The following is a 26,010-nucleotide window of genomic DNA, read 5'->3' as shown; positions in this document are numbered from 1 at the left end:
TGTATTGGGGAAAGGGTTGCTTCCCATCAGATTAAGACAAGAGATTTCTACAAGGTGGGAGTATTCAAATCGCCTACATCTTATTAGACAACACTATGTTTAATAGATAAGGATAAAGGCTATCTATCCATTTCTGGCACAGTTGCCTAGAAAAGCCATAGGTCAAACATGAGAATCAAACTAGTTTCACAACCCACCTTTTGAACGGGGTAGAAACAGAGAGGAACAGCTTGCACCCCTTGCCGTCTTTCTTCTGTATGCTCAGTACCAGCCCTGCAGTTGTTGGCTAGCACACAAGAAACGTGCCTCAGCCGGCAGGACTACATTGCCTTTTTGCAATCAGAAAGAAAACATCTGGTAAACAGAGCATGTAAGAAGTCACGGAAAGAAAACAGAGTACAAAAGTCTTTCATATACCAGAGCCAGAGCTGCTGTCTATTTGAAATAATAGCCAAAGAGGAATATGCAGTGTCTACCTATGCTAGAACTTTGAGCAAACACCACCTGTCATGGAGTTTAAGTCCTGCTGGAAAGGGCTTCATCCATCATGGTACACGGGGCAGAAAATAAAATTAGGTACAAATGCAGAGATGTATTAAGAAATTATCCAGCATAGTGGTCATGGGTCTCTAAATCATAAAGTCAGTTAACCCTACAAGTATGAAAAGTGAGCTTTTTTAGGCTATATATTTATTAGAAACAATATTAATGTATGAATCCACCTTCGAAGAAAATAAGTGTCCTTGAGATGTTAGATTCTATCAGCCAAATTGAATGCCCGCATCAATGGCTCTCCCTAAAAGTCATAATTAGGTCATTAAAATATATTTAGAAAAATAGCCTGTAAAATAAAGTTAAAAAATACTCACCTTCATTTTATTTCATAGGTCACTGTTACACCATCTAATAAGATAATTAAAAACATGCAAGCAGCTGGTACTGAGGCTAAACAGATTAATGTAATAGTCTGTAGTCATATGTGCTGGCAAGGGGTTCACCTCTTTGGCGAGGAGAAGGTCAGCTGCCCTTGGGAAGGCAAGAGAAAGACAGTATTTCTGCTTTCCAGTGGTACTGCATTGCAGATACTGAAACTGGAACTTGCACTTTTTTTCCTTTTCCTTTTGGCCAAGTCTGGCCAATTTGCACACCCAGAAAAGGCTTCAACCACGGCAGTAAAACACCACAGTAGAGTGAAGCTCAAACATTTTCCCCAGGTTTCTTTTGTTTTAAAGACGAAAGTGTATGTCTAATCCCTTGTTCAAATTTTCGTAATAGTGAACTTCAAACTTTGATGACATGGTACTAGGAAAGAATTTTCATAATATCTTATTAGTAAAGCTTTTCTCAAGCACACAAAGACTTTCCTCAGAACCTGAAGACCAACCAGAAAATTCTCTGTGACCTGAGAGGAACTTATATACCTAAAGTCACAAACTTACAGAATATTTAGAAATATGTGCCAGTCACATGTGTTTATCATTTACATTACTTATAAACTTTATGACCTAAAGTGAAATGCTCACAATCTGAACATAAGCAGCATTAAATCTGTGCCATGACAAACCCAAGCAAGATCCACAAACTCTAAGATCATACTATCACATTAAAAAAATTACATATGAATAATACTACAGCATTATCGATATATCAAAGGATAATGATATCGTATTTCTTTAATAATACACACACATACCTGACTTCTTATACTAAACAGTATAACTTGTCTTTTAAAATTTAAAAAAAAAATGGAATCAAGTAAATTTGCCCCACTGCCATGTTTTTTATCGTGGTAAAACAATACGCTATTAGGAGCACTTTAATAGCAAAAAGCATGCACAATCAAGTGTTTTTAAACATTTGCAGTTGCCTTTTCTCCTAAATAAATCATAAAGAGACTAATAAAACATAAAACAGCTCTTCTTTCAGTGAAAACTTTCAGTAGGATTTTGCATATATTAGCCTTCTGCAAGCATGACACCTACTGTGATCCAAAGATGGCATGGCCTCTTTTAGGGCAAGAATCTAATACCAAGGCCTTTTTTTAAATGCAGTAGACTGAAACACATTGGATAAAAAAGACTATCATCACATTTATCAAATTACTAATTTACTGAAATAATATTAATTGGAAGTATCCTAAAATAAGTCAAAATCTCCAATGAGTCCTTAAATAAATTACACAAATTTACCATTGTTATCTTTCAAGGTAGTTTAAGAATCATTTTTAGTCTTTCATATGGTATTAGCTGTTCATTTTTACATAACATGCAGCACAGAACCGTAACTATCAACACAATATTCAACCCAACTAGCAAATTTACAGCCAATCTCATTATATGATAGGAGTTACTTGCCACCGAGCAGAAAATATTCATTTCACACCTTAAATACTGTAATATTACTTAATAACAGTGTTAGCTTGCCAACTATTGAAAGCCAGAGTTTTTTTTTTTTATATATATATACTGTACTCTCTTGCTTTATCATCTTGCCACTAATTATACCAATAATTTAATACTCTGGCAGTGCAATAGGGACATGGGACTGATTTTAAAATATAACTTAACTTCAGTTTTGTACATTGTGCTGTAATCCTCTCTGACAGAATATGATTATTATTCTGTTGAAGTGGTAGCTAACATCCTATTTATTATATGCACTTTGGACTAGGGAATATAGAGATACAAAGGCCAACTTTGTCTTCTACTTAACTGTGGAGCATTAAAGATGGTTTGGCACATTGGAATAAGCCTAGGGAACTACAGGAACTTTTCTAACTACATAAATTTCTAGCAACAAGGGGTAATATTCCACAAGTACTGACAAAATACATTCATAACACCTAGCAAGTGTCTTCTGACCCCTGAGGTTGATAGGTCACAGTGTTAAACGCTGAGTTCTCCAGCATTACAATAATCTCCTATTAGCCATTTGACTGAAGCAGACGTGGCATGGTCCACTGTTTTGGTCTCATAAGTCTGATCAGTCACTATAATCCCGCACAGATAGTGTTTCATGCTCCACATCCTCTGTCCATGAATAACAGGCTGCACTAGACTGATGGATGAAGATCCACCACAGTTGAGATTGAGTTAAGTAAGTGATGCCACAATCCATCCTCCCACGTACTCCTAGCTGCATGTTTTAGTCCCTTTCCTTGCACTGGCACCAATACTCATCTGCACCTCACCAGCCTTGGGAAGGTTGATACAATGAACTAAATCATCAGAAAACTCACTCTACCAAAAATGGGCAGGTTGGGCTAGTTCAGCCCCCCTGGGCTGGTTCGCTAACAGATGAGTGCCAGTGCATGAGTAAAGAGGAGGGTGCGGAGAAAGGGCAGGAGCTCAGCACCACAGCTTACGCTCTCACAGAACCAGAGCCTCACTGAAGCTGGCTTCTTCTTCGAGCTTTACTTTGGCAGGTACAATCAGCCAGCGCTCTTGAGTTAGTAACTTTCAGATATAAATGTCCTGGAATTAATGGCAGAGAAGAGCCCTCAACTCCTTCCCTTTGCTAATCCGACTAAATTCTATTTTGCTGATTTTTCAGAGACTGCTTCACGGTCTGTGTATTTACATAAATTTCTCACCTGAAAAGCATAAAGATTATTTGGGGTGATATTTTTGAGCCCTTCATTTAATACAAGTAGTTAGCTGCTGCTTTTGTTATAAATTTACTGGGCTATTTAAAAATATTTTTTTTTATGCATTAGAGAACACAAATGTAACAGGAAATTGAGTCACGCAGAACGCTGAAACAGACCTACTAACACATTTTTCTCAAAGCAAGCATCCTAACTACACTCAAAGGGTATCATCACAAACTAGGTTTTATCAGAACATAAATTAGAACACGAAGCTTTTTAGAATACAGCAAATTGAAAGGGTCTGTAAATGAAAGCTCCCCTGGCCCACTGTGTTCCTGGGGACCTGCCCTCTGTTCCAGTCTTGCTCTCAGTCCAGAAGCTTTCTCTGGGTGTTTGAATTGCAACAGACTCTGCTCTCCCCTCTGGGTCCTTATGAAAAGTCTTTCTTCTCAACACCTTCAGGACCTGGCTTTTTGCTCCCTGTACTTCTCATCAATCTCTCAGTCTCTGCTCTGCAAGGGGGGGGGTCTCTGCTTGCTGCATCCCTCCCTGCCTCCTCCAGCTGCGTAGCACAGCTCCCCACGCCAGGAAGGAGCAGATGTTCCCCGCTCCCCCAGCTGCAACCAGGGCAGGGCAAGTGGGCAGGTTCCTCCTGCCTGCCTGGTCTCACCTCTTAAGCATACACTACAGGAGACTGTGAACAAAAAAATTAAATAGAAGCATCTTCCTTAGTGTGCTATAGGAATCCTAAATGATCTGGTGGTAAGCTTGATTTTATTTTAGCATACTCAAGCATCAAAATCAGATGTAGTCATTCTAGTTGGCACAAATCTAACCTAGTTTAGTCTTAGGGACAAACATTTAGCAATTGTGGCAGAGACTATATTTTATTGACTGAAACACGAAACTATACTCTGATAACTCTGTCTATTGCCTGAGTTTTCAGTAACACAAAAGGCAACACTTGATTTTCCCTACTTACTAGCTTTCTGTGCTCTCAGGTACAAGACATCCTCAGCCGTTCACCCAAGCAAGACTGAAGCTCAACAACAGGGCTGCAAAAAGTTGTTCTGCACCATGTTTCTTTAACTGGTGTTTACTACCCACAGAACTGAAATATTATCTTACTGTCATAAAATATCAAATTTAACAAATCCTGGTTTTGTTTTTTAATTGAAATAATTAGTAAGTGCTGTTAGAGTTCTGTGTGATCCACAGATCGAGTTACTTTGGAGAATATCAGAAAGATGACCCTGGTAAACAGCTTAGCTACTATGTGTACAGGTGAGAGCTTTTGACTTCATTGCATGCTTTTGGAGGAAACCCCCCCCCCAAGATAAACTAAGAAATACTTTAGGTTTACAGATATACAATGTTTTCACTGGTTAAGCATTTTGAACAGCTTTCTCATGAAAACAATAATCTGGAAAACAAGCTTTTCAGATTGTTCCTTAATGCTTTTAATCTGTCTACTGACTGTTCAATTGGAATTGTACAATACTCTTAAAATATACAGACTTGCTCCTTTGCTTTAAATACATTATGTTGCTTACTTTAGTCAAACTTTTTTAAAATTAGAAAATAAATACCAAAAACTACTGACCTGTAAGAAATAAATGTTCCATCAGAATCTGCGCTGTGGTGCATGCTTCCATTTTCATTTGATCCTCCTAATATAAAAATGAAAGAAAATGATCTCAGTTATGAGACCTTCTAATAATAAATATCACACTATTAGTGACAACAGCAAATGATTATATCATATATGGTAACTTAAGTTCATGACAAAACTTAAATGGCCACTTCTCAAATTTTGTCTTCAAAATCTGACAGCTGTCAATAGAGACAACTAGACACAATATGCCATTCTGAATCTGACTGTTCTAAAAATATACGATTCAATTTCATTTGTCATTTTGATTTAGACACATCTCAACTTGTTAAACACAGTTTAAATAGTTAAAAACCATAGAGGTTTACCATATAAATAGATAAGTTTGATTTTACTAAGTCAAAGAACATAAAAGTTCATCTATTCTGTGAAAGATTTTGAGCTGACTGTATGATACCAGATTTCTTTTCCCATAGCACAAGTTCAAAGCTTCTATCAAACTACTTAAATAGCATGTCTGTAAAACAAGATGTTTTACGTATTGTCAGCTGTTTATAGATAGAACAGTGGTTCTAGTGGTTCTAGTTTTCTTCCTAGAAAGCTTATTTACACAGTTAAGTAATACTTTCTCGTTATTTTAAATATCCTTCTTAGAATCAAATTCAATTTAAGTTTTGCTAAAATTTCACATAAACCTAGAACTAGAAGGAATCCTTTCTCTTTAGAATAGACTTACAAGTTTATTGAAAGACTTACAAGTGAGAAGGAATCTTCTATTTTTCATGTTAAATTTATTCATGACCTGTTTTATACTATTTATTCCTGCCAAACCTGTCACTTAGCTTAGTAATTCTTCTACACTCTTGATGTTTATTAATTTCCTTAACACATTTATAGGTAGCATCATGTACCTTTATATCCTTTGTTCTGCTAACTGAAACCAAGTTCTCTTTGCCATTTTCCTAAATGAGGTTCCCTGGCCCCTCTTTTGTGTAAATCAGTCTTTCTTAAACATGGAAAAGAAGAGACAAAATTATAGACAGCATACTAAAAGCAGTCTGCTCAGCTGAGTCTCGAGACAGTGTTTGTCTCCCCTGCTAAAAATACCTTGGCTGATATAGTCTGGTCATGCCACATTGTGTTGTAGTTTCACAATCATCCTGTAACCAACAGTCCTGAATGTTTGCTCTCCTTAGTCATTTACGACAAGATGGTTGCAGTTTACAGTAAAATTTCTCACTAGTATGATACTGTAGTTCATATTATTTCATGCTGTCTCTCAGAAAGGTCCATTTCTGCCTGAATTTTCGATTTGTGCTTGCATTGGATACTACCTTCTGATATCGTTCCTTCAAAATAGTCCATCAGTGCAGTCTCACACTTTGCGCCGAGGCAATGAATAAAAATATTGGCTAAGATCTCTTCAATCATGAACTGTTGAAGAACTCCACTAAAAATGTAATTCTTTCATTACAATCTGTTGTCACCTATTTGTCTTATAACTACTTTATTTCACTAATCCTCATATCCTCCGTTTCATAATATCTGCTGTGGCACCACATCAGATGGTTTAATGAGGGCTAGATAGACATAACATATTATTTCTTAAAAATGTTTCTTTTGAAAGAAGCCTAGCAGGTTAGTTGGGCATAATCTCCTTTTTAACGTGATCAACCCGCACTAAAAGTTATACCATTTTCTATTTCATTTCCTTCTTATCTTTTCCTTAAAAATTTTGCTGAAGCATTGCCCAGATAATGGTCAGCCCATTATGCTTGCTACCACTTTGCTATCATTTTTTTTCTCTTACCCAAAGTATAGAGACTACATTTCCCCTCCTTCAGATATATGGCACCAGCCACAAACTGAAAGACTAAAAATTGTTCCACACAGCAGCATCTATCAGTATCCTTGAAGAAGGGTTATTCTGCAAGTCAGATGTTTCAGTCGTCATTGGACACATTCATTTTATAATCTCTACCTAACATTCCCCTTTAATTCCATCCTGCCTTTGCTTGAAAATTTGTGTTTACTGGAAATTAAGTATTCTTCTAGGTTTAGACTATACCTGGATTACATTTAATTTCATTCTCCATTCGCACTGCACAGGGGTTCTAGTTTTCTTCCCAGAAAGCTTATTTACACAGTTAAGTAATACTTTCTTGTTATTTTAAATATCCTTAGAATCAAATTCAATTTAACTTTTGCTAATTGTTACTATAACCCCACACTTTCTGACAGCCAGGAGATAGCCTTCTTTGCTGATCAAACTGTTTTTCTGTTCCTTTTTGGATCTCTGCTTACTCCAAAAATTCCTTAAGAACCACTTAATCATTCAGTTTGACACAGAACTTTCCTTCCATGTTCCCCCCCCCCAATCTTATATGGATTGCAAGTTTCTCATTAACTTTTGCATCCTTGTCTAAAACAAATCCCAAACCTTTATTACATTCTGGTCTCTAAACTGCCCAGTCTAGCTGATTTCACTGACTAGCTCTCTCAATTTAGGTTGAAAATGGAAACCTTACTTACTCAAACTGCTTCTAGTTTACTAAATTTAAATGAACAAAGCTGGATACTTCCCATTACTAAAAACATTCTTTTTTGTGTGTATCTTGAAAAGTCTCCCATAATAGGACAGTTTCCAGTAACAATTTTTTTCATAGAATACACATATCCACATCTGATTCCGAGCATCTAAAGAAATTTCAATGCTTTTCTGACATAAAGCTTCTTCGAATTTTTCCCCCAAATGATTTAAAATCAAACCAGTCTTTACCTAAATGCTCACATTCTGTTTCTTTGACAGGTACTGCAACACTGTAGGTATACTATCTTTTACCATTTCTATCATCCTGTAACAACACCTCCCCTTCCATACCCACCTTCCAGTAAATATTGCTATTACTTACCATCACCATATCCTCTAGTTTCATATGTCTGACTTCAGATAATGAGACTCCTACTTTTTTTTGTGTTTGCATTATTTCACAAACACACTTCTCCACTGATGGCTTCACCCTACTTCTTATCTGAATGTACCATCAATTTTTGTACAATCCTTAAGTAATCCTAATCATGACCAAATACTGCAATGTCTATTCAAATAAAAATAATTCCCAGGAGGTAAAGCAGTTTACTGCTGCTCAGAATTTTTTAAGCCATGAGTTGATCATGACGTTAAATCCAAAATCAATTCCAAGTCTCTCTGAAGTGCTCTTTTTTTAACCTAGCACTCTGTACTGAAAACCACCAGAGAACCTTGTAGGATTAAGTACTTTCTAGACAGAAGAGTGGGGCATTATAAACCTCCAGAATGTATAACCCAGCCCCTGCATTCTTCAAACGAGCTTTAGCCACTACAGAAGTGGACTGACTGACTGAAAGGAAACCCCATGACACTTTAGGGTACATCTCAGGCTACCCCAGGCTCAGACAGCATTGTGTTGATAAAGAATTAAGTAGATTTCTCTAGTTAACCCACCTGAAGAGCATTAACATTGCCAGAGGTTTGAAATTCAATGGGAGCACCACTTGAAAGAACTAGATAACATCCTATCATGGATAAGACTTCCGCAGCAGTGGAACAACAATGTTCAATCTCTCTTAGAGCCATACGGGAAAGTGCCATGATATTGGGCAACTATTACAGGGACACAGCACACAGAAATGGATCCTGAATGCAATAATGCAGTTCAATTATACTTAGACACCTTAGAGGTATTCACCTACCACACTAGGTATCTATCCTTGGAAGACAGGACTGTGTTGTGGAGTATTTTCTGCTCCAAAGCAAAATGTTTGGATGTGAGACACATACGACCTTTGTATTTCTAGTACCAGTCAATAGCATAACCATCACGTGAAGTCCAGAAATAGAACTATAATTGTGTCATTTTTTTATTTGCAGAAGATGTAGAGACTTTGGTGGGGAGATCAATTAAAGTCTAAACTACAGACACCAAAACCACCTCAGCCATTATGAACCAGCATAACAACTCTGAAAGAGTCCTATTTTACTGCTCCCAGGTATCTGGAGAATGACAGAACTTGGTGAATAAAGACAAATCAGATTCCTAGGACAAGAGGAAAAGAAAAGCATCTGAAAATGGCTACCACACTATTCTTTGTGTTGCTGTCTAGTTTGACTTTTCTTTTGGCAAAGTACAACGAAAAGCTGAAGAATGCACTGTGCAGTGATGGCACTTGTTGCTGTAATCTCCCTGTCAAAACAGTAAATTGTGAATACAAAATTACTCACCGTTTTCTTTGGTGAGTGACTATAAAAAAATCTTAGCTAAACCCCAAGTGCCAGAAAAACATGCCAAAACAAAGGTTGTCTTACTGTACCCCAGGGAAAATCTCAGGTGTTTGGTGTATACTGTATAAAAGTTTATGTATTTTAAGTGAGATCTAGAAATACATTACTTGGATCCAGATTTGGAATTCGTAATCTTGGAGTAACCATCCAGAAACTTAGCACTGATGAACAGATATTTTAAAAGGAGTATGAAGTGCTCATCTCCCCACCCCCTTTAGAATCAACAAATCATTGGAAAAAAACCCTGTTTTAATATTGCTATGAAACACCCTCCATCATACTGAGAAAAAAAGTAAGTCAAACTTATAGAGATGAGCCCATAGAAGAGAATGGAAAACAGACATGGTATGGAACTGGAAGGAACATCCATGATTATTTCTAGGAAATCTTAGGCTGTAGTTCTCATGCTTCATACCCAGATTGCAGCTGTGAGAATTTTAAAATTGAAAGGGAAGAGCTGGACTGAAAATGAAAACTCATTCACAATGCTTAGCCCGTATGCTGAGAAAAGTCTTCTGGATCTTTTAAAACGTGAAGGGCATCTTGATCTCTTTCCTTTTGGAAGCATAAGTTTTCAGAATATCTCAAAAATGCAAGACCTCTATCATCTTCCAATTAAGTCATCTGGTCCTGCCTGAATAGACTAGACTTTGCAAAGAAAATCAGAATCCTGGTGATAAAAGTTGTTTTCATCAGCATCCCATAAGATCATTTGGTGGGATCCTGGGTCTGCTGACGACTTTGAAAGGACATCTCTGCAATGAGCTGTCTTTCACAAACTACTACAAGTGTAGCATTCTTCATTTTGAAGCACTCTCAGAATTCAACTTTTTTTTAACAATTGCCACAGTATTTCAGTATTCTTAATTGTCCACATATTAGTAATAGATCTCACATTCAAACAAGTTACTACTTTATTCTGAGAGCCACTTTTGCTGCTTCATTTTATCATTAGCAGCAGCTAACAAAACTGGATCGAAATTTTTATATTCAGCTCTTAGAAAGAGGAGTTAATAAGGCTGGTGTTTTTGTATTTGTTTTTTTCTCGTGTTCGCTTTTCTTGGTCCATCCTCTTTAAGCCAGATATGTCTGTTATAATATCTTGGAAGATGATTTAGATCTCTTTGATTGAATGTGATAAAAATGACAATGCAAACTGTAAATTACTCATCATCCTAAAAGAGGATTCCCTAAATTTCACCTACCGCTATCTGAAAGGCTTTCCAGCAAACCCTGGTAAGATTTCATAGTCATCAAATATGAGGACAAATGGGACAACTCCTTCATTAACCAATGACAGCAAGCTGTAGGAGTCTGGGCCCTGGATCACCTCTCCTCAGGTAAGTTCCAGTTACCCTTGCTTTTGAAAAGGTACGGTGAACAACCAGTTGATTACATAATTTCTTGCATCTTTTTCAATGATAAGATTCCAAATTTCTGGTAAAATTAGGATGTACACTGAAGAACTATGAATGTAAGATCCATGAAGCTGGTATTGAAATTTGGTCTCCTTCAAAAATACTAATCAATTTAGTACTATGTTAATCTTTAGATGCTTTCTGAGACTCAAAACTGAATTGAGACTATGAGGAAGAACCAGAAATATGGAGGTTGCTCCTCCCATCCTGCCTCAACTCCCCCAGAAAAGGGCTCCAAAACTTCAAAATGTAAAAAAGGTACAAAAATCTTAGCACACTTTTTGATAGAAGAGAAAAGAGAAGGGAAACAACCTGTACCGTAACAGTCATTAGTATCAAAGTAATAACAGAACGTGAAATCTATCCCCGGAACGCAAGAGTGTCCTCAGTTTGTGTTCTGAAATAAGGTTAATTTAACTCTCAAATTAAGGCTGAGGTACCACAGCTTTCAGCACTAGAGCAGTCATTGATTTTAATACAATAATAAAGCAAGCCTTTCAAAAGGAACCCCAAATCATCTGGATATCTTTTTTGCTGCTGCTTTAACTGGAGAATCTCCCCATAACCCTTCCTGGGAATGAGTAATCTTTCTCTTCAAAGAATTCAATTCTATTGCCCGATTTTAGTTAAGGCTTTTCTTTAGATGGAGATTGAGGGCTAAAAGGAGCTGAGACTTGGGTGAGTACTACTGGACCGTCCCCTAGCTGGAGGCTGTTTCAAAAGAATTTGTATGACTTGAAATTGATGCTGCTTTTATGGAGAAGTCAAAAAAGGAACGTCTCAAATGCAGGCTTCTTTAGGTTTCAGAGCTGCATGGAGAAGAATTTGTAAATTGTATATTTACTGGGATACTAGATTCACCCAGAACACATAGGCTTGTCACTCACAGAAACAGTCTTCTTGTAGGAACATCCTTAGGACTGCAGCTACAGTAAAAAAAAAACAGAACTCCAAATAAGGAGCATGCCAAAGACACTTTCTGAGGATTATCTGCAAAACTGTAAAATCTGTAGAATTTACTAACAATAAGCCTAATTTAAATACAAGTGCTATTTTTGTATTTTTATTTTTCAGCAGAATATTATACTGATAGTATAATCTCTTCTGAAAGAAAAGGTTTGACAAGGTGCAGTGCACAGTTTCTATTTCAGGCAGTAAGAAGAAGCTGAATAGCATTTCATACCCCAATTCGAGAGCAGAAAGATGCTGAGGGTATGTACTTAGCACAACGAACAGTCTGAGCTTATGTATGAGTTCAACAAGAGTAAAAAATTATGTGGAGAACCATGTAGGGATCAGACGCATTTCTCACTCATTCTCATCTCTGGAAAGAGCTATCTTACATGAGATGCAAAAATACAGCACAGAACTTCTTACGGAAAAGGAGTCGGATCTTATCATAAACAACTCTGAGTCTACCAGAACACCAAGCTTGAGTGAAGTACCCCTGCTCTATGGATTAACTCCTACTGTTAAGAAATAACTGAACTCTAAGCTCTTATGTCTTTTGAAAGTTTGTTCTGACACAGAAGAAACATCTTTACATACATACATATGTATGTATATATGTGTGCCTACTTTATGTGTGCCTACATATAAGCATATATGTGTGCCTACTTTTGGGATGCATATATCTATGTATTTATATGATGATAAGTGATTTACCAATTTTATGTTGATTATGAAAGAGTTTCATAGCTGTCAGTTTAAGAATTGGTGATAAAAGTGATCCCACTTACGAAATCAGACTGTGCTTTCCCCTGTTTACAAGCATCAGAATGGAGACAGATCTCTTTGTTGAGAAGTTTGCACTCTTAATATTTTCTTTGTATTCTAATGATAGTCTAAAATGTTGTTTAAAAGAATCCAACATTTATTTAACAGTTGTAAAAAAACAAGTTCAGTTTGAGATAAAAGACCCAAACATTAATGCAGTGTTTCACAATTAGAGACAGGGAAAATTTTAACACAAATATCTGCTTGCAGTCTAAGCTTGTCAATTCTTATAACATGACTTCCAAATTCCATGCTATATTCGTTTTCAGCATATTTAAAGCTTAATAATTTAATGATTTATCCAATTTTAATTTACACTTTCAAAACCACTTTGAACAATCTGAGGTGCCAGTGGAGATCATAACAGTGGTCCTGGTTAAGTCAAATAATAATTATAGTGCTTTCACTTTAAAGATGAGATTATTTTTAATTATTGAGTGAAGTACTTGAGGTACCTTACTTATATAATTATGCTACTCATTAAATGGTTATTGAAAGCTGAAATGTAATTTTAATGACAGCTACCTATTTTTCTTTGCACACTTTATAGATGACAGATCAGTCAGGAATTCTAGTTTGCTCAAAAAATCCTTGCAGCTGCACTGGTTCTTTCAGGTGTAAAACAATTAAGCTGTGCTTATTTTAAAATTTTAAACATTTTTTCCTCAAATGATATTTTCACAATATATAGAAACCAGTAAAAATAGAACAATAATGCATGGATATTTTTCTTCATAATACCACAAAAATTCTAGTTCTAAAATACAGACATTCCAAGCAACATCCCCCAAAAAATCAGTGACAATACAAATATGGAAGAATGATTTTAGTCAAAATGTGTTCCTCACATAATGCAAACAAAAAAAATTGCTTAACAGATTGCAGACCTTTATTGTGAGTATAAAGGGGTAATCAACATACAATAAGCATTTTACTATGCATTAAAACTATATATAATGCCACGAGACTCCTTTGCTTTTTGTAATACCAAGGTTCACAACTCTTCAAACATAAAATTCCTTCATAGTATTTACTCCATAGATACACATTCATCAAAACGATCCGCATAAAATGTATTCTAATATTTAAGAATCTCTGACAATTGACGCCACAGAGTTTTGGGCTCAGAATGGAGCAAAAGAGTTATGCTTTGTATTTTAATTCTTTATACACGATGTCTGAAATTCGACATATCTGCCCATTGTTCCAAATGCCAGTATCTTGTTCAAATTAAGCTTTCCTTTTTCACAATGAAAACCAAACAGAAGAGTAAATTTGTTTCATTAACAATATTAAAGCAAAGATTTCTGAGTACGCTGTATGGGGAAAAGGCAATAAAGTTTTGAAGAGGGAAAAACTGCTTTGTTCCTTCAATCCCCTAGTTGAAATTAATTATAGCAAATGTTTATGAAAACATCTGTTCCATACAGTTATAAATTCTTAATTTCAGCACGGGCGATTCCAGGCTCCTCTATTATTTTGAAAGAGAGCAGTCTGACAATTGAAAGGTTTACAAAAGAACAGACAATTTGCATTTCTACAGCACCAAATACGCAGTTTGGAAAGTCTTCAGGATCTCTGCAGCAAAGGGAAAAAATAAAATACAAAATGACTAAGAACACCGAAGCTTTCCGATTTGGGTCCACTGATAGATGGCAGGAGGAGGAGCAATGAATAAATGAATAAATGAACGGAAAACTAAGCTCAAAGCATACGGAAAATTAAGCGTTCACTACGTTAACCGGTTCTTTAGAAAGTAAAATGTAGCAGAGCTACTGATTTCCCTGTTCGGCGTCCTGCTGGATCCCCGAGCGCTACAGGAGCGCTGCCCCGGCACCGCTTCATCGTGTCAACAGAGGGTGCTAAAGAGTTTAAGATGATTCAGCTGCTGCTCCAGTTCTGAAGCTCAATTGTTTGTACAATAAGCTCCTACGCTACAAACGATCTTTCGGACTTTTTACATAACACCCTTGCAACTACAGTGTTAAATTCAATTTACACCAAATAAGCTTTTAAAATGATTAAATGGAGCAAGCTTAAAGCAGTGTACAGAAACTGAAAATAATGCCTTCAGCTAAAGAATTAAGTGTACTGCACTTCTGATATTTATAAAATAATTATTAGGCTGGAAACTTAAAGAACATTTCACTCTGAGCAAGTTGTTGAAGTTTTCTGAAATAAATATGACAACTTTTTGTTAAGCAATATCAGAGCACTTTTTTTTTTTTTTTTTTTTAAAGCACAAACCTGACTCTCCACCCCTTGCTTCAAATTCATTTAGCATTAGATACTTACTTTGAGTGCATGCATTGCTTAGTACAGATTTCTGGGTTGCATTTTAGCTCCAAATATTGTGCCCTAAGATATTATATTTTGCTATAAATGAAATAAGAAAGGATACACTATGATAATTAGTATTATATGCAGGTAATTAATTGTGAGACTTTGCCATTACAAGTCTTAAATAGGGTAAAACGTTTCCCTATCACTCAGTAGTATTATGAGAAAAAATACACTAAGCATTAACAGTGTTGTTTTTTTTTTCCTTTTAGGTTTATCTGAGTTAGGAGAGGAGCGCAAATGGAAAACACAGCAGAGAACCTGCACATATGCTACTTCTGCAATAGTGAAAGCTGGTGACATTTGAAAATAGGTATGCAACGCTGACACAAAGGTGCAAAATCAAAGCTCGTTTTAGCCCCACAAAAAGGCAGCAGAGCTGTTGAACAATATGGTAGGCAGACTTACAGCTCTGCAGTTACGAACAAAAACTTCTTGAGATAATGCGAATATCTAGGACTGCACATTGCTCAAACACAGTCAGTGTTGGATTGCTGCTTTGCTACAATCAAGTGGCATCTTCTGTGATCTTTGCATATAAAATCTCAACTGTGTATACGCATATATGAGTAAACTCTGTGTATTCTCCAGGCAAAATATCTGTTTGAACTAATTTTATCTGTGCACTTCAGTTCCAATTAAGACCCACCAAAATAAGAGGGATTCCATTTTCAGTGAAACCGATTCTGAGTGTTTACAAATCTAAATACCAACTCTGTCATTAGGTTAGTCTGTAAATTTACATACCACTTTTCTCACATGCAAAACGTGTGTGCGAAAGAAAAAGTGCAGATGGGAAAACATACAAAAGCAGAGACGATTGAATTCGGATTTGGATGTAACATCAATGTTTAAGAAATGTAGCCTCTCACAGCTCTATGCAAAACAAATTCAACAGTAAGTATATTCAAAGGGTATATTCCTAAAATTTCTTTTCCTGATGAAGCTTCTGTATTTACTAAAACAGGCTTGGCTATACACTGCTCTCAAAGCTAAAAACAATTAAAATCCATAGAATAAGGAATTTTACTCATACCGTTTAACTATTTCATAGGTGCAAGACGAATGCCAGAGAAGAATTTCTAGGTGACTCCTATGTACTAATACCTTAAAAAATGTATGTTCAGAGGTGCTTTAATATAATCTTTCTGCATCATGTGAAGGCCAAGTTGAACTGTAATGCTAATAGTGATTTAAACATTTCAGAAAATTAAGGTACATGGAAAAATAGTTTGACTTTCCATTTAGTGGGAACCACATGATACTAGTTTATGTAACCAAATGTGACTTCCACTGAAGTCGATAAGAATTTAGTCCAGTAATGCCTGGACTGAATTTCTTACCAGCAGCCATAAGGCTGATAAAAGAAAAAATCCACAGGATAAGGCAAAATGTGCTTCTTCCCCCTTTTTTCAGCCATTGTTTTTCCTAGCGTACCTATTCCTTGTCTTTGTGCAAATTATGTTCAATTCTGCCCACATGCTCAACATTACCGTCTGTATCTGCTACCTAACATTGCTGATCATTTATGATATGTAACTTAAGTTCCTAGCTCATCACTTAATATGACTGAAAAATTCCAGGATAATGTATGTACATTTTCCTTTAGTCTGATCTATGTGGATGGTCTGTACCTAAAAAATAAAATCACCTTTAACTTCAAGAAATTCCTAAAGAGCATATACAATTAACACAAAAAATTAGCAAAAGTAGCAAAATAGAGGACATAATAATTCATTATAATAGGGGAGAAGTATCAGGATTAAATTAGACTTTGCACAGAAAGAAAAATGTTAGAAGCAGTTTGGAATCATCAGTACAAACTTATATTCCATCGTATATAAATGCTGAGTGACTTATCGCTTGCATCCAGAAGAATTTAGCTAATTTTAACTTATAAACAGCCTAAAAGGCCTTTGAGCTATAAATTGCAATAATCTAAAGATGGCAAGAGGCAATAAACATGAGTTAATGACTCAGCATCCTCCTGAGATAGCACTGGTCATACAGCTTTGCTTAATCTTAGACATGCACAATCAGTGTAAAAAGGTGGTCTCGAGAGACCATTTACACTGACAATAAGAAAAACATACCACCTCTTTACAAATATGAGGGCTACTATGGTCCTTTAATTTACTTCAATTACCCCCTATTTTTAACCACATTTGTATCTTGCAGATAGACGCAATCTTTCTGTTTGTGATAATAAATCATATGCAGGCATAGTTTGATTTTCATATTCAAAAGGAGTAATGCATATTCCATTGAGTAGTGGGAAGAATGGAGCCAAAAAAGATCACCTAGAACAGTTTTCTAACATTCTGCTGTTTTGCCAAGATTAAATGATAGCGTAAGACAAACGAGAAAGGATTAAGTGCTCTTTTACTGAAATAGAATTGCCCTTTCAACAAGAAGCTAGCTCTTCAACTGAGAATAACAGGTTTATTAGGAGAAAGGCCAGTCTGGCAAGGAAGCTGCCTGGTAGTGATACGCAGCCCCACCTGCTAAACTTTGTTAGGTGGTCTCATGATAAGCAGGACCAGAGGTTACAAAAGAGCAGCAGCAATCCTGCTTTGTTTCTTTGCTGTTTCTTATTCAAGGAAGCTACTACAGGAGCCTGATGACTTACAGCTGATGGACCTCAAAGGATTCACCTGAAAGGAGAGTACAGTTCCTTGGACCTTATTCCTTGACAGTAAGTATGTTCAGAAACACTGAAAAACATACCACTTTCCTTCGCCTGGCACATGCACACAAAGAGGTATAGCATCAGATCAGAGCACCCACACGGCTACTGTTCTGACAAATATGTAACTAACTACTTGCTTATTTTGGATGGCATAGCAGACAGCATTTATGGCTAAGAAGCAACCAGATATAATAGAAGAAGCAGCACTGCTGCTGCAAATGGAAATGCAGGAAATTTAGGCACACAAAAAAATAAAACCCAGTGGAAAAGCCTGGCACCCTTTGGAGGGGCTGCCACTATGCCAAGAGCCAGCAACTCAACTCTTGGCTGCAGCTCTGAGGAAGAGAAAGCAGGTCAGAAATTCAGAGTCACAAGGTTCTCACGCACATGTAAGCCTGAGGCAGTGCCTAGGCTTTCCTCAGATTCTGCAGTTTTAAAAGTATACTGAAGTAGGTCCCTCATGAAATGTCCTGGGAAGGAACCAGTTAGTAAAACACCCAGAGCCACGCAGAGGCACTTGGGCACCCACAGCCTCCCAGTCACGCCTAGCAAGCTCTGCTCCTCTGGCTCTTTCCAGTTGTGGCCTGGTCTCTCCCCTACCACAGCTCCTCATGCTCTTTTTTGCACTGCTGAAAGCAGCAGAAGGGCTCCAGGATATTTATCCCAGTTGCTTCGCCCTTCTCAAGCCCTCCTTACAATTGCTTCAGTCAGATCTGCAGGTCAGACAAGCTACTTTGGATTTACGTCAATATAAACTAGAGGATGTTAAATTAGTTAGGAATACTATGTATCTTATATACCACAAAGACATATTTTAAATAATATAACTATGTAATACATTTTAGCAACATTAAACACAAACATGAAAATTATAAAGAGATAACCAACGGTTTATTAAACTATGAACATAACATCTTAGAAGTGCATATGATTTTCGCTTTTTTTATCCAGCATTCATAACACAAGAGAAAGCACATTTTTTTCATTCCTTAACAAATCTATTATGTGAATGATTTTGGAAAAGCAACTTAGTCTCTGGGTAAAGTTTAAAGTTTACTGGGTAAAATTTAAAGGAGCTCTGTCAACAACAGAATCTAGAGGTAAGACACAGTTCAAGTGCACAGCTAAAAAAAAAAAAATCATACTACAATTTTTATTAGGATACTTTCACCCTATGATAGCAACAGCACCTGGCAAACTTAAGCAAGACAACCTGAATAAAAAAAGCTGCAGACAAATAGCACTGTCACGCAGTCTCAAATACTCAACCCTGAAAGGATGTATCCAGTGGAACAGCCCTTATCCTAATCAAATTAACTAATGCAAAAAGAGCTGACACCAAAAAGAGACAGCTCAGCTTAAAGCTGGTTGCCTAGTTTGGATTTATCGTTATAAGATGAGGCCTGAAAGCCCTGGATTCCTAATTTGAGGCTGCCTAATCAAGGCTACTAAATCTCAGAATACATTATATATCTGCTAGACCCATATCTGAGAGAAACCAGTCTGGTTACAAGAGGAAGACATCGTCAAGCATCAGATAGCATCAGCTTTTTGTTCTTGGACTTCTTTGACCAAGTGCCAACTAAGAAAAATGTACTACATGCAGGTAACACATCTAATCACAAAAATATTAATCTGGAGAGCAACAGAACAGTCCTCAAGGACTACAAATCCTAAAATATTTTCATGTTTTCATCAGATTTCACCTTCCAAAATAGGTATGTGCCCATGATTTGCTAAGCTGTATGATAGCGTATGGTACAAGTGATGTGAAAGTAACCCGTCTGCAGAAGGTCCTTCAGGCATACGCACAGTGTGGTATCGGAGAGCTCTAAGCGTGGGCGCAGAAGATACAAACACACTCTGGGAGTCAGACTCAGGACAAGAGCTGCCTGATGTGAGCACAGACTTTATCTGAGGAAGCACTATATACTGTGACTGTAGGTCATAAGACAGAGCAAGAAAGAATATACACGTCTGAACAAGTTTTCTGTTTCCTCTCATTGGAATGACAGTGAATAAAGAACAAGAAAACTACAGCATGTGAGTACTACTGTAATTACCGAATAGTTCCCCACATAATTATGCAAAACAGATCTGTCCTTAAATGTAGCCACCTTCTTTGTTCAACAGAATTTTCATGCCACTCGTCAGTCACCCCAAAATACAAACCTCAGATGACTTAAGTATACAGAATTTACTCACTTGGTCTGTAATACAAGCAATGCATGTGAATAGAAATAAAGGTTTAATGAAACAAAATAATGTACTCCACTAGGGAAAACACATTTTGCCCAAAGAAAAATCTAATGTAAATAAGTGGAGACTTGACTATTTGATAAATATAGCCCCAAAGGTTATATGTTTACTGAAAGAATATAAATATTATACATGATGTAGGTTTTTTTATGTGACTGGAAATATTAATAATATTCTTTCCCTTCAAACTGTGAGGTCTCATTTCTTTTACCGCAACACGTAACCAATTACCTAACAAAAATGTTTACATTAATCACAATGACTCTATATTTTAGTTTTTATACCACAAATTTTATTTTTGCTTAGAATTGAACTCCCTCAGGCATTCTTTCGTGCCAACTGTTAATTTCTATCAGTGATAAAGTTCCCTTAAGCTTCTTTTAACATCTACTGGACATGACCTCATAAAATTTAATGCCATTCATTAACCCCAAGCACTTAACTTTACACAGTAATGTCAGGCATCTGACTTTTCAGTGCATGAGAAATCCAACTGGGAACCGTTTGAGATACAAATTACAAATCATTTTAGCAGTATACAGGAAGGCAGCGACCGATATTAAGGGGTGAATCGAGACCTTTGGGGGCAAAAGTAGAGTTCTTACGATACCTTCTATCTAGAATCACAAAACATTTACATGAACAAGGAAGAGGCTACAAAGTGGTGATTCCGGTTTGCTAGTGGACTGAAATTCAGAATTGAGGCTGAATGCCGGGTTTTTAACTCTGTCTGAAGTAGATATGATTTGTAGTCGTTGTTCCTTGGATGCCCAAGAGCCTTAAGGAATTTCAGAGGAGCACAGCTGCTCAGGCCACCCTGCCTGCTGAAAGGCAGCACACCAGGAAGATGAGGATGGGCTGGAAGAAGCAGTTTCTTCAAAGTGCTTCTCCCTTTCTTCCTACAAGAGCCTTGCCTACCTTTAGCTTTAGATTGGGTGTTTTCCTTTTGATTTTGGTTATGTATTAAGAAAGCTTTCAGAGGGGAGAGCACTGTTTTTATTTTCCCTGAGATGCAGAGATGGGTGATGCCTGCTTAACTCATTTAATCATCTATCCCAGTGGCTTCGCACACGTTGGACAAATTGTAGGGAAAATTCCAGAGGTGAATGAAAAATCCTTAATAACAACCTTCTGGCTTCTCTCGGGCTATTCAAGGACATTCCTTGTGAGGAGTGAAAATCAGCTGACAGCCTGCCAAGGCCACGAGTGCAAAAAGGGCACGCTGTCAGAAAAAAACAGAAGTGCCATGTTTTTTTATTTCTGCTGGCTCGAGAGATATCTAGGCACCTTCTGTGGAAAAGGACAGGTCTACACAACTAGAAATATGGTTAACTGGAGTTCCAGACAGTGATCTGCTTATTTATCTTTGTTAATTAAAATCCTTCCCCCCCAGTCTGTATACAGGGCTCATTTTTTGTTTATGTCACAGTCTGTTACGTTCTGGGTTAAGCAGTTTACACTGTTGGAACAAGGATCATCTTAACATTTCTATACAAATTATACGAGGTGGCTATAAATTGCTTTATGAGAACCCACATGAGATTTGATGATGATGTCTCTAAGTGCTACAATTTTATTTATTTATTTTTAAGCAGCAAAAAGAGCTGGTTTTCAGAATGAAGCAGTAGTTCCTGAATTTACTGATCTTAACTGGAAAATATATCCCCTGCTACCCTATAAATTTAAACAGATGGAAGTCATTTTGCTCAAGCTTTATTTCTACAGAAAGGTATCTCTAAGCGAAAGGAAGGTATTACAAAATTGAGGTTTTCATTTGAGCAACTGTAACTGTGGTACCAGCGACATCTCAAATTTTTCAGAATGACTACATTAACTGTGAAACATATATAACTAAAAGTTGCACCCAAAACATAGTTCATACCATTGAAAATGTTTCTGCACCTTGAAATCTGCTGGTCTAAGACTATTCTACCTTCACTGCATTACGATGCAACATCAGGTAACCACGCATCAGTTCGGGAAGTTTTGACTGCCTAATAGCTTCTGGATGATAATAGAAGAATGACAATAAGCAGAAGTACACCAGGTCACACAACAGTGGCAACCAATTGGTCTGTATTTGGCAATCCAAAGTATTAATGTTTTATAAATGCAAACTATGTTATATATTTTTCTAATCAATACAGAGGTGAATCTCTGCACAGCATAAACACTTGTGCTATCAGCATAAAGATACTGCTATGATAGGTACTTTGACATTGTAGATAAGAGCTCAAGCTGTAAGATGCCAACAAAAATGGAAGTTTATAAAGAATCACTGCCAGACTCTTAAATGTAGCAGCACTTGTGGGACTTTCTGTAATATAAATAGTAATTATCTTCAATGCTGAATATATTTGCAGAAATAAGTATACTGGTGCATACACCAAAACTCACAACTGAATTTGCTACTTATAAACCAAACTTCAAAATCTGTAAATTCTGAGTGAAACAAACTCCCAAAATAATCTTTTGCTCAAATCCATCTCTACATCCAAATATGCATACATGTGCACACACAAACACAACCGCTAAAGCATACATAGACAAACACTACAACGTTAGTGTGAGGGCATCTACCCTGTAGACAATTCAATCAATCTCTCAAGCGACACCCACACGTGCCTGCACACACAAAAGCAGATGTGGCATTAAGATTTACAAAGTTATTGAAACTTTTAACAAGTAAAACGCATCTTTACTTAGCTACACCAGAATGAGGAATAAAGGGGTTTACATATGTTCCAATTCTAAACCTATCAATCAAACCCATGTTATTCCTTTGGGAGCTTATTTACATGCATATTTATCAGCCTCACATGCTAATTCCCTGCTGTTTTATGCCTGCGAGGCATGTTTATGAGTCATAATTGTTGATCTCATTTGATGTATTTCACTGAAGTAAGACATTATTCAGTTATGTGGCCTAATGTCAATGAATTACGATGACCTGATCTTCGAAATGCAACTTGCTCTTTAATTTTTATTAGAGCATCTTATTCAGCAGAAGAAATACACTAAAATGGAAGATTACATGCTTTTGTAGTCATTTTACTTAACCATCTTATTTTGAAACACTCCTCCCTACCTCTAGGCAAAGTTTAAAGACTGCAATTTGTAAACATCACATGAAAAGAATCTTTGCCTGAAAACAGTACATATTTCTCAGAACGGGATTTTTAATAGATGTTTTTATTTTGCTTTAACCAGCCATACAACAGCCCATTTGAACACTGACGCACAGTTTGAAAAGGGAAGAAAAAGATCCAATCCCAACCCCCCAAATGGTGCTTTGTGTTAACTTCATTAAAACAGTGGCGAGATACGGACCTAGGAGCAACTGGTAAAGGAAAACTACTTAAATAAGATAAAATGTCCAAAATCTGACTCATAATATTTGAGTCAGTTGTAAATAAAAATCACTTTATGGTCAAAGTAAGCCCTAAACAGGAGAGTAACTGCACGGTGTACAAACTTTATTGTGGTAGCTTGGGTCAAGCCATCAGCGGCAAACAAGGTGGCAAGCCAGAAGGGGCCCTGGCAGATGCCGAACGGGGCATTTGTACAGTTCTGCTCCTTTCAAAGAGGCCCGTCATTCAATGCCTGAAGTGATCTTCAAAGTTTTAAATTGCCTTAAAAAAATCTGATTAATAACATTTCTCAGTAATCATGCCCATTTTCCAATGGCATTTAGCATGAAGAAACCTAATCAATAGTTACTTCTATTCTCTTGCAGCAAAGCCTTAGCATATCTATTGTAAGAGCCCAAAAAAAATTAAGTTTCAGAAAGCACTGACACTATTCGTGTCATTGCAGGAGTGATAGTGCAAGTGACCCCTTATGCTAGGCTGACAGAAGATTACCATTGTGCACATCAATTTACTGCACAATTTTCAGATGTCACCACTTCCTATCTTTACATTCAGTATTATTTTGATATATTCATTATCATTTTGTTATATACACTTCAAGTAACTATCTGTGGACAATTGACTTCAGCTTCACAAAAACTGTGAGTATTTGACTGATAACTGATTGTCATAGGTAATAAAACATCCAACTTTATCTCAGCTTTATATTATATTAATTAAAAACACTTTGGTATCATTCTGTTCAAAAGTTTCAAAGTCTCCGCTCTCAGCTGTAGCTTTAGCCAGTAACAGACTAATATGCAAAAGAAAAAAAAACTGTGTTTATCCAGGTAACGCAAATGCCAGAAATGAAATGCAGCGTGGTCCTTTTGCCATAGCAATCTCAAATAGAAACTGTCAAGAGTAAATGTTTTTCAAGAGCAGAAAACCTGCAAGTATCTTACTAAATCTATTATATCTAGAGGACTCGTTAAAGATCATTCATTTCAAGATGTTAAATCTTGAGCAGATTTTTCATGTCCGGAATTAAATCTGTGGTTTTCATTTAAGTCTGCTTCTACAAGAAAAAAAAAATTCCTTTCAAAAAATAAAATGTATGAGAAATAAAAATGTTTTGTCGCTCTTTCGGTCTTTACATGCTATTTTTCTAGAAGAGCCATAGAACATTATATGATATTTTTCCAAATCAGAAATTTACTTCCAATAAAATTATGTTACAAGGCAGCTACTTAAAAAAAAAAAAAACTTCCTTTGAACAAGAAGTTAAACAAATTGCACATCATGGCACAATCTCAATTCCAGAACATTTGAAATAAAAGTTTTCACTGTCTATAATCACAAGAACTCCAGCCCAGGGCAAAAGCCTTCCATAGTATAATCTCTGACTTAAACCTTTTCTTTCTTTTGAGTTCAAATAAATACAAGACTGGAACTAATTTGCAAGTGCACTGTTTTTAGAATAGCAGCAAGTAATGCTACACTTTTTCAGGCAATAAAATCTCAATCTTAATGTAGCTGATAATGTTGCAGTCACCTAGCTGTGATAATTCAGAACTGAGCTTTGTATGCATTTGCGAAGCAGTATTTTCTTTCATACTTCAATAAAGAATGAGCAAATACTGGGTCACAGAAGTTTGGAGGTGGCCCTGTGGCTCAACATGCTTCTCTCTTCCATTAAGATAACATCTGTTCTGGCCACCAGTCAGCAAATCAAATTTGATGAGAATTCATCCGAGTGCAAAGTAGGAATCCCCACTAATGGACAGATTTATGTTCCTTCCCTCCACCCTTTAAATATTTCAAAGGAAAAGTAAACAAAAACAGTGATGAGATCTTCAAACATTATGCCAAACATATGGGAAATGTACCCCAGCATTCTCAAATATTTTCACTGTATTAAAAACATGCTTTTGTGTGTATTACATGTGAACTCTATGGCATACTCTAAAAAGACCTGCAATTGCGCTTAGTACGGAAACACTATACAGTTGGTTTTTCTAAGGTTAAATCACTGATTCCATTACAAATCCAATTTCTCAGAAGAAAAGAATTATCACCACCATAAAAGCTGTATCTGGATGAAGTTTGTGCAACTTCACAGTGTTGTGTAACTTCCAAGACCAAGAATAATAATTTGTAATAAGATATCAAAATTTTAGTGGAGAAATTTATCACACATGGCTTTTTACTATTATTTTAGTTATGTGGTCCCAGTTGCACTGAACTGAATGGGATTTGTCCAAAAACATGAGTGCAGTCTTCCTATCCCAGAGTTTATGTATTATTGCTATATCATCCAAGCAGAAACATTTAACTGCCAGCTGTTTGTACAAATTTAAGATATTTAAAAGAAAAAAATTAGAGTAGATTTTTTAAAGTGGCTATTACAGTTTACATACATTGGATTTGGTTTTTAACTTTTCTACCTACATTACATGAAATACCAATGACACAGGTGTTCCATTTACATCAACAGCAACACGAAGATACGACTGTATTAACTGATTTGCAAGTCGCACTGATGAGTATGTCAACCCAGTTAATACTCTCAGTAACTAAGGACATAATGAAAGAGTTAATGCAATATCCAGTGCTTACTTTGAAATTCTTTTAAGAGGTTCTAGTATTTTGACAC

At 36.5% G+C, this 26,010-nt stretch overlaps 1 protein-coding gene across 1 annotated transcript in view; it reads right to left on the bottom strand.

Annotated features, from left to right (window-relative positions):
• TBC1D5 (TBC1 domain family member 5) overlaps nucleotides 1-26,010 on the bottom strand; it is a 322,079-nt gene that overhangs the window by 159,194 nt on the left and 136,875 nt on the right. Inside the window, exon 4 of the mRNA XM_026103718.2 lies at nucleotides 5,193-5,259. Within this exon, the coding sequence (XP_025959503.1) occupies nucleotides 5,193-5,259 (67 nt within the window). The remainder of the gene's footprint in view (nucleotides 1-5,192; nucleotides 5,260-26,010) is intronic.

Source organism: Dromaius novaehollandiae, chromosome 2, assembly GCF_036370855.1.
Source record: "Dromaius novaehollandiae isolate bDroNov1 chromosome 2, bDroNov1.hap1, whole genome shotgun sequence".
In the NCBI taxonomy this organism is placed as follows: domain Eukaryota; kingdom Metazoa; phylum Chordata; class Aves; order Casuariiformes; family Dromaiidae; genus Dromaius; species Dromaius novaehollandiae.
Note: the sequence above shows the minus strand (reverse complement) of the source record. Positions and strands in the feature narration are given on the sequence as shown.